The sequence below is a fragment of the Heloderma suspectum genome, chromosome 2 (assembly GCF_057233095.1).
Source record: "Heloderma suspectum isolate Gila_16-S chromosome 2, 16-S_ref, whole genome shotgun sequence".
Classification (NCBI taxonomy): Eukaryota; Metazoa; Chordata; class Lepidosauria; order Squamata; family Helodermatidae; genus Heloderma; species Heloderma suspectum.
Genome location: NC_139459.1, coordinates 153,405,191 through 153,415,282, shown reverse-complemented (window position 1 = coordinate 153,415,282; position 10,092 = coordinate 153,405,191). Strand labels below are relative to the sequence as shown.

At 48.3% G+C, this 10,092-nt stretch overlaps 1 protein-coding gene across 1 annotated transcript in view; it reads left to right on the top strand.

Annotated features, from left to right (window-relative positions):
- Positions 1–332: 332 nt before the first annotated feature.
- The window catches only part of LOC146352957 (3 beta-hydroxysteroid dehydrogenase/Delta 5-->4-isomerase-like), a 16,851-nt gene continuing 7,091 nt past the window's right edge, over positions 333–10,092 (top strand). The window contains exons 1-3 of the mRNA XM_084835252.1: positions 333–405; positions 603–796; positions 5,285–5,449. Coding sequence (XP_084691378.1) covers positions 643–796; positions 5,285–5,449 — 319 coding nt within the window. The 5' untranslated portion in view covers positions 333–405; positions 603–642. The remainder of the gene's footprint in view (positions 406–602; positions 797–5,284; positions 5,450–10,092) is intronic.

Sequence of the window (10,092 nt, the reverse complement as noted above, 5' to 3'; positions counted from 1 at the left end):
ATCCAGATGTATGGGCTCATTATCTGCTCTCAAGGGTGCAAAACCCCTTTTGGGGAACTCTGAAGCTATTTTACTCAGGACGTACTGCTTTTCCACAGATCCAACTAAACACCAAGTAATTTCTTAAAAGGAACAAAGTGTGTTGATTGTCTTCCAATATAGACCCAAGGGATACCGTTTATGCTTGCGTTCAGAAATCTATCGTTTCAAGGATGTTATCCCAATGGGTGGAGAACTGTCTATGTAGGGCGGGACTTCACTAGTGGACTGACCAATCCAAGGGAGAGGACAGGAGAGAGGAAAATAAAAGGAGGCCCAGATGGGAAGGCAGTAAGCAAACACCAAGCGCCCTCAGTTGCTGTCTCAGTCCCGAGGAATTTGAGCGAGGGCCAGAGGCAGAAAACAGTATGGCTCACTCATCCTTACTGCCTCGTTTATTTGTTACCTAGAGATTAGGGTTATTGTTTAACTGCAAAGTTTGTTAGTAATTGTGCAATGTTGGCAGGGAGAGAACAAGGCAGGCTTGACTATCAAAACTCCCTCACTTGACAAAGCAGGGTCTGCTGAAACCAACCAACCCTCCCTGTTTTCTTCTCTTTCAGAAGGAAGAGCTGCCCTCCCAAGCCATTTCTGCCTACCACCATGTCCTTGGCGGGAGTGAGGTGTCTGGTGACAGGAGCTGGTGGGTTTCTTGGTCAAAGGATGGTTTGCCAGTTGCTGGAGGAAGAAGAGAGCCTGGCCGAGGTCCGAGTTCTGGACAAAGCAGTTAGCTCTGAGGCACTCCAGAATTTTGGAAGTAAGCAAGCGCTTTGTGGTTCTTTCTGAAGGGAGGGGAACACCTGGGCCCTAGAGAAAAAGTGTTGCAGTCCACCGAGTAAGGGTTTCTCGTTAGAGGGATCCTTATTCTCAGGACAGTGACCTCATTATCACTGAGGAGGAAAACCTGTGTGAGGACTTCAGACAGAAGGTGGAGGCTCGCATGACAGAATGATCCTCTGTACAATAACTTTTCCTGCCCATTCTCCTCTGTTAGCGCTGGGGCTAACAGAACTGCTGCCGATCAAAGTTGAGCTCTTGCCCCAGCATTGAGGGAGGGGAAAAGACTTGGCTCTGCTCTGTTGTAGGTCAGAGATAAGCCCTTTCCCCTGCTCTAGCGCTGAGAGAGGGGGTGTTCGTGTGAATGGTGTGTGTGTGAGAGAGAGAGAGAGAGAAGGGGGGAGGTGTGGCCAAACTGCATGTAGGGGGCCTGTGGCCACACCCACTTTGGCATGTGGCCCCTGACATTTTGGCCAGTGGAGGCTGGTGGCTCCAATGTCAGTGAGGCAGTGAATCTGCTCCAGGTTTCAGTCCGAACCACTCACACCTTGGAGTTCCTTTAGAGTTCTGACTGAAACCTGGGGTGGATTCACCTGCCCACTGACATTGGAGCCACCAGCCTCCATTGATTTTGGCCATTGGGCTGAAAACGGTTCTCCACCTTTGTGGTGGAGCCCAGGCTCAGGTTTATCACTTCAGTTATAATAACCAGACATTATGCAGGAAATTTGTGATAAGCATGCCTGACACTTTAACCTGAAAAGCAGCCGTGTCTGTGTGTACGTGTACACATGCATAGTATTGGCTTAAATCCGGGGACTGGCTCCATGGAAAGGGGTATTTAACCTTTTCCTCACATTATTTTTCTAATCTAAATCAACACCCACCCAAGCTGCCTTTTGCCCTCTGCAAGCCAAAGGGTGTCATTCTGTTGTGGAGAACTGTGGAACATCAGAATGCCCGTGGGAGAGGAGGATGTGTCTGTTCGATGGAGCTCAGTTGATTTGGGGACATTCATTCTTTGAAGCAGGAATATTCCCAAATAAGGGAGCAATGGTTTCCCACAAGAGACAGGCCATCTGTAGCTTCTTGAGAAGTATTGCTCATGAGTTCATGAATGGGAGGAAGGAATGGGTTTGTGCCAGTGAGCCACACCGCTGGTGTTGCTGTGACCACCTGACTACACCTACATGGTATCCGTGCAATCAGCGGAACATGTGAAAAGGGCCCCTTTGCACATACAACTTTGTACATGTGGAGGCTCCTGTGTGTGTAGGGGCCCTTTCCACATGCATGTTCTGACACTGTGGTGGGTGGCGGTGGCCAGAGAGAGTGCCAGTGGCAGGGGCGTGGCTAGTGGTCTCTAGGAAATGATGCACAAATCCAGAGCAACAAAAAGGTGAAAATCAGGGACACTGCTTGCGAGGGCAATGGAGAAATGTTTAAAAGTGGGATTCAAATCTGGGACAATCTAAGCAATGAGGCATGTGTAGCTCATAAGCTAATAACATGACAGCCACCACATGCTCCTTTGCAGATTAACAAGCTTAAAAAGGGTAAAAGGCAGTATATGTTGATCCTATAAATAGCTGCTTGTAAACATGTTGAGAAGCTGCTAGTAATGTGCCACTTCTGGAAATGCAGAAGGAAAATCCAGGACAGCCATTTTTAAGTGGAATACATATTCTAGCCAACACAGCACCTCCAACTTCTCACATCTGAGAATAGGGTGATACTCAGAACACTTGAATTTTCATAGCCAGGATCACTGCATTAGTGCTCCCAGCCCCCACCTACCCCACACTAAGGCACAGGCCCCCTCTATGTTGTATTCATTGACTCTCCAATTGCCTGCCTCTCTTCTATGCATTTTGAAACCAGGAGAGTGTTGTGTGTTCTTTTGGTGAAAAATTTTCTAGAAAAGCACTGGTGCTTCAGTCTTTCCTTGGAAGCTCAAAATGAGCCTCACCAGCATTTAGGAATGAGCAGGGAGGACCTCCTGTGGTGGCCATTTGTACTTCTGAAGCGAGGCCACCACCTCACAGGCTAAATTACTGGTCAAGGCGACACTGCTGGAGCCCGTGAATTCATAGTCAAGCCATATCAGCAAGTAGCAGCTCAGACATGTCGAGATGGACAGTTCAGGAAATATGAAGGCCAAGGGGAACATTACAGCTTGAAAAGTAGCCAGCAGGGACGCAGGACACTCGTGGTGCACGAGTTTTGGCTGACACACAGAACAAGATGTTTTTAAACATTATGCCTGCCACATAAAGTATTGCTATGGGGAACATTTTTTGACTGCCACAAGAAGGAAGCTGTTAACTTAGAGCCAAACATTACATCAAACATATTGTTGCATTGAACATGACTAGATTGAAAACAGAAATAGCAGGCATTGCAGAGGCTATCAGAACTGAGCCAATGCAATTCAAATACAATACATAGCTACAATAAATACAGTCATTTATTAAATTATATCACTTACAATGGGGATGGGGAACCTCCAGCCTGTGGGACTAATCTAGCCCACAGAGGTTCCCCATCCAGTCTGTGGGGCCTCCTTGAATTCCTCTGGGGGGAGAGATAACAGTGGGGATTCCCCTACATGCCCCCCAGGTGAGTGATGCGCAAGGGAATCCCACCTGTTATCTCTGATTACAGATCGGAGATAACAATGGGGATGTGGGTGGCCAGGGGATTCAGATGGTACTAGGAGGAACTGTTCCTCCCGAAGCCAGTTGAGTCCACTTGATTGGGGATCAGAGGACGTCAGGGGTAGGGCCATGTCCCCTGTACCCCTACCCCTTAATGTACTGTTCCCTACCCCCAGTTTATAGCTCAGTCCTATGCATGTGTACGGATGCTTCTAGGTAAGGCTTTTATCATGCAATTGCTCTGCCTTGTTCACAGAATTTTACAGGGTGTGTGGGGGCCCCAGTCATTGTTGTCTTCATTGGTAGCCCTCCTGTGTTTCCCCACCACTTCTTCCATATTTTTTCTTACAAGAAAACAATCCATTAAAGAAGACAGAATAGCTAGCTGCACAATGCCTTTTGAGTGTTAGTGCTAGGAGCCCTCCATTTGGAAGTACCCTTACTCCCTATGGCAGCAATCCTATGGCCCACGGGACGGTGTCCTCTAAGGTTGGAGACGGAACCCTGACCGTGGAAGAGATCCAATCTCGGCTCCCCCTTCCAAGCCCCCCATGTCAGAGAGAGAGGAAAGGGGGAGGATTGGGGTCATGGTGTGGGTGGAGCAGGAGAAGCTCCAGATCCCTCCCAATCCCTTCCAGTTTCCCCAGTATGGGAAAACATTTAAGACAAGCCCTAAGGCTGATTTAAATTCTTTCCCTCCCATTTAGTTAAGAAAGAAAAACAGAGGGAGAGCAGCAAAGGCCTCTCATCCTTCACCTCCACCCTGCCTCTTAGAGCTTGCCAGGGTTTAGGCAACGTCGGCCCACTCTGACTGCAGTCTGTAAGTGCGTTTAGGATTGCAGCTGGTCTTAGTAATACAATGTGAAGAGCATGTTTACCCAGATGTAAATCCCATTAAGTTCAGTTGGTCCTATTCCTTAGTAAGTGTTCACAGGATCACAGCCTAAATTATATATTTCTAATTATGTCACTATAAATGGTACTGTTCTTTGCCACAGAGGCAGATTGCCCTTAAACAAAGTGTCACCCACAGCCCCCCCAGGTTCAGCAGAGCCCTGTTTCTCCTCTCCTTCACCTACCTTGGCAGAGGCACAGCAGGCACAGGCAGGCAGCACAGTGCACCATTGGGGCGAATGGGAGGACAGTGGGTGCTTCTCATCAGCCCCGCCAGCCCTCTCCCTCCCCAAGTGCTGAGAGCATGGGAGTTTGCAAAGGGGGAGGGCTGGAGGTGCCCACAGGCCTCCCCTTCCCTGCAAGGACTTCCCTGACCACTCTCTGGAAGACGGGCTAGTGGAGGGACATGGCCACCAGTTCTTTGGAACAGGTTGCATCAAGGTAGGGCTTGTCCTGCAAGGAGAGTGGGGTTTTCAGGGGAAAGCAGCTGTGTCTCTAAGACAGAACGTGTCTCCTTTGGCCCTCCTTCTGTCCATGTCCATCCTGGAAACAGGGGAGAGGCCTCATTGCTGCATGTGGCCCTTCTGTGGAGGCCTCAGGTCGTGCAGGGAAGCCTTCTCCAGAACTCACAGGTGGGGCCCGAGCTTCTGAGCTCTGACCTTGGGAGGGATGGGTCAGAAGAGGCTTCTCTCCCCTGGCCCCCGCCTCTCATGGAGCCTTGCCAGCTTTATCCTGCTGCTTCCTCCAGTGTCCAGTAGAGGGCACTAAGATCTAATAGACGAGTGGTTGAATACTGACCTGGTTCGTATGACATGACAACCCACAGTGGGTTGCCAGCCCTGTTTGTTTCAGAATGGCTTGTCATGACATCCAAAACCAGCACGGTGGCTTCAGAATGGTTTGTTAATTTGTTCCAGAAGTGAAAACTAAAGCTCTCTTGACAATCATGCAAGGGGATATCCGGGATGAGGCACTTCTTCACAAAGCTGTCCAAGGTGTCTCGCTTGTCATCCACGCAGCTTCTATCATTGACCCTGTGGGACGAGTAGACAAACAGACGCTCTGGGACGTCAATGTCAGAGGTAAGACTGGATTGCTTTGAGGCAAAGGGTGCTTGACACCCTTGTTAAGAGAAACGTGCAAGGGGTTTTACATCGCCTCCAGACGAGGGGCGGGCAAACCAAATTGGGTACGGGGCCAGATGACCCCCATGCAACTCCCTGTGGGCCGAATGCAAGCGCTCCATGCCATCAGTGGAGCCACTGCCGGCGTGTGAAGCACTGAGCCCGCACCTCAAGAAGCGCTCGCGCCGTGCCTCGCCTGCTTCCCTGGCCCCGTGCTTCCCCCTATCAGGGAGCGCGTGGGATGGGCAGGGCGCCGACTGAGCTGTGCCGAGGGGAGCGGCTCTGTCGTGGAGGATGTGAGGCAGGCGAAGCACTGCGTGCTCCTCAAGAACACATGGCTCCTTTGGGAGCCAGCCTCCCCTTTCCCCGCCCGTCTCGCGACTGGGAAAGGTGGGGGAAATGAAGCGCTGGCTGAGCCGTGCGGTCTAGTGGGAGCCCCCTTCCTTTCCATCTCCCTCTCAGCACAGAGCCAAGGGAGAGAGCAAAGATAAGGGGCATGGCTTGTGGAAGGAGGCCTCGTTGCCAGACTGGGGAGCTTGCGTGCAGATTAGACATGTGAACTTGAGGTTTGCCACCACTGCAATACAGTGCAGCCCCTGCTGCCTACCATGCTATGGCCCTGCAAAAGTGGATGTTCATATACTGAAGAATGACAACAAGGTGGTAGTGTCTGACCTACTTCACCCTGCAACGGCAATGGCAAATGGGTAGTGCATGTGATCAGTGCATTTAAATGTGGCTGAACACAGCGAGGCTCACATTACACAAAGTGAGGGAGTAGCCTGAAGAGGCAGAACTCTGGACTGGACTGTACCACTTCAGACTGCAAGTGGGAGATGGCATGTTCAAATACTTCCTCACTTAAAAAAACAAAAAAAACACCTCCTTGCATATAAAAAGCACATCAGGAGGAGGAATAGTTTAGCACTACCCTCTTCCTGATGTGTTTATTACATGCAAGGAACTTTGATGTAGAGACATATTCCACCACCTCATCTGCAAACCGTGTAGAATAGTTCTTAGGGAGCTGAACCACCACAACCCATGGCACCAATGGGTTACTCCTGCCTTACCTCAGGCCCATTAATCCTCACCGACATCCCTTGCAGCAGGAATCCCTTGACCCCTGTTAAACAGCCCTCTCTCTCTCTGCACTTTGGCTTCCAGCCCCCCCTTTGGGCTCCCCCAGGCAACCATTCAGCTTCACAGCATACCACAGGGCACTCTTGGCTTCTTGCTTCAGCACATCCGCCCAGCCTCAGGTTCAGCATAGACAGGGCACGTCATGATGGTGGCAGAGGGGAAGGGAAAGCCCACCATCTGCTGCTGCCCTGTGACATGCCTGCCCTGCCAGGCTCGCAGACATGTGTTGGTCTTCCAGCTTTCCCAGCTGGAAGTGACATCGTTTTCTGTACGTGCCATCTCTCTTCCGCTCAGCTGTAGAGGCAGCTCCAGGGACTGACAATACAATTAGGGCCAGCTATGTCCACTTGACAGTCTGCTCTGCAAGGCACATAGCAAAGGAAGAGTGACCCAATGCAAAGGAAGGCAACAGGACCTTTAAACCCTTGGTTTATCATGGAGGGATGAGAACCTGTCGTGTGTCCTTTCTTTCTTTCTTTCAAAGCTCCCTACACGACTATTGAAAGCGCCTGCTCTCCCCTCCTTTGCATCTGGTCTCCCTAACCATGAATAAGACTGACGTGGATCGTGTTGCAATAGCCCATGTTCTCTACTATCCATTATAGTCTGTTAAAGGAGGTTTTATCTTGCCTTAGTCCAGTGTGTTGGATTAGATTCCTGCATCAGTATAATCTAGGATGACTCCCACTTTCCCATAGTTCTGTGAGAAAGGTCATGAAGCAACTGCCCTAGTGGATGGCTTTGATCCATGCTGATCTGTAGCTTGTGATGCTATCGATACTGCGGCATAGCAGGCATTCATCATGGCCCTTTGGACCCGAGCTTGTCAGTGAAAACTATGTGAGCCAACTAAAATTGAACTAGAAGAGCTGCTGACCTCAAATATTCAACCTTTAGCAGAGGCCAACAGTCAGGCTGGCAGGGGCTCAGCAACACAACTGATTTGGCCCTGTATAAACATGACTAGGCTGGAAGTCTGCTGGTGCTCTGACATCCTACTACTGTCACTGTGAGAGCACAGGGGCAGAAGGAACCATTAGCAAAGCCTGAGTGGGCTGAGAGGAGTGGAGGAAATATGGCTCCCACCCCATGCCATCACACCTTGGGAACAATCCTGCGTCTCCCAGCTTCCATGTGGCTAGGCCAAACAGGAAGGCAGCCAGAAAGAAAAGAGGATTCATCCACAGGCTGCAATATGTGCAGCTGGGCACAGAGGGCACTCTGGTTTAGGGAATCACTCTGCAACTCAGGATTTGACATGACAAGACCACAGAAAAGGAGGGACACTAAGGGGCAGCTGGTGATTTCTCCCACCCCCACCCGGTTGGGTGTATGACGAAATCCTGAAGGCAGTTCCAATTATATAGAGAACACAGAAGCTATGCTGTGTAACAGACCCCCAGGCACAACCCTCACAGGTGAAATAACAACAACAATAGTAATACCACCACCACCATGTGTTCTTATGATTTCTAAGCTGCTAAAATGTTAAGAGTTCATACGGCAGGTGCACATTCAAATCCTGGGCCATTTTTGCCATTTATGTTGAAATCGGGTTTTGCGGTCACCAGATCTGTAGATCAACTGAAAAGGCCACATTGGCAAGAATGTACAGTTGAATGAAAAATTGCTCCCTTCCATTAACTGCACATTACCCTCATTCTGACTCTTTGAGGATTAAAGACATATGTTCAGTTGCTTGTGAAAACATCTCTGATGTAAATGAGGCAGGAACGTATCACGTATAACCTGGATTAGAGTTCCCCTCTCAGGAAATTTTGGCTCTTTCTTGACAAACTAATAATATTTACAATATATCTTCTCTACTTTAAATAACTCCTCTTTCTACAGCTCACTCATTTGCCAATAAATGTTAGCAGAAATCTTGACACCATATTTCCGCAAAAATATTTTTTTCCAAGTGGTGTTTAAATTTCTGTCTTTAGCTCCCCCTCCCTTTATAAGCAATGGTGGGCCATTGAGTTAGCTACTCCAGACTGCTTACAATACAGTTCTAGGGACATAAATCCTTCAAAAATAGAATAAGCTCTTTGGGTGAAAGAAAGGTATATGGGTGTCTGCAAAGGAACAAGGGAATGATCCCTGCCTTCCATGTGCAGACAAGAAGATGCTTGAATGTACGGACAAGAACATGCTTGAAACTCACATCAAAGTCCAATTTGCATGTTACAAGACCGACAGTCCCAGAGTTCTCACGGCAACCATGTTTTTCTGTAACTTGTGAAGGTAAAATACATGTACACAAGGATGCAAGAAGCCCTTGCTTGGGTGTGTTTCCCATGTATTCAGCTTGCCATGGAAATGTGAGGACCCACTGTGTCAAGGGGGAAACTCTATGCTTCTTGTTCATTCGTTTATTTTAAAATGTGTATACTATATTCTGTGCTACCAAAGGAGCACCTGAAGCATATTACATCATAATAAAACAACACTAAATCACAGCAGTAGGACAGTTTTAAAAATGCTAACCATTTCAATTAAAACAGAGCCATAAAAACACGCCCAGAACCGTACCTGAAAAAGAGAGTAAGTGCAATATGAGCCAATATGAAATTAAACAAATAAAGCTTTTCTCCACCAACATATTCTCCACTATGCCCAGGAAAATACACATTTCTGCATGTATGGCTGCTATTAAAGGCACACAAACAGAGTCAGTCAACAGGTGGCAACCGTAACTACATTAGATGAACATAACAGGGATGGGAAGAGGGATCATGAATAGTCAGAATACAGAAAGGGAGAAGCAGGTTAAACTGGAGATGATATCGTTTTCAAATTTGTGAAAAAGCCCTTGGGATGTATATTAATCCTGCTGTCAGCTTCGGTAAACAGCTTCTGTAGTTGTAACGCTTATAAAGCCTCCATCATCTGTTTAACCAAAGACTACAATGGGACAAAAGAGGCACCACAGGAACTGATGCATCTGTAATGCCACCTGTTTTCTTTCAAAACTATTGTTTTGAAAGAAAACTTGTTCTGGAGGGGGTTGCACTCCCCCTAAAGGATCAGGCTTGTGGTTTGGAGGTATTCTTGGATCCAGCACTGTCATTGGAGGCACAGGTGGCCTTGGTGGTACAGAGCATCTTTTATCAGCTTAGCCTGATAAACCAATTACGCTCTTATCTGGACAGAGATAGCCTAGCTACAGTTATCCATGCTCTGGTAACCTCTCATTTGGATTATTGCTACGCATTGTAGTATGTGGGGCTGCCTTTGAAAATGGTCCGGAAACTTCAGCTGGTCCAAAACAGGGCAGCGAGATTGTTAACAGGGACTGGCCTGATCATATTATGCTAGTGTGTTATGATCTGCACTGGCTGCCAGTCCATTTCCAGGCCAAATTCAAAGTGCTGGTGTTAATTTACAAAACCCTGACCTACATGGGGCTAGGTTACCTGAAAGATTGTAACCATGTATACCTGCCCAGACCCTCG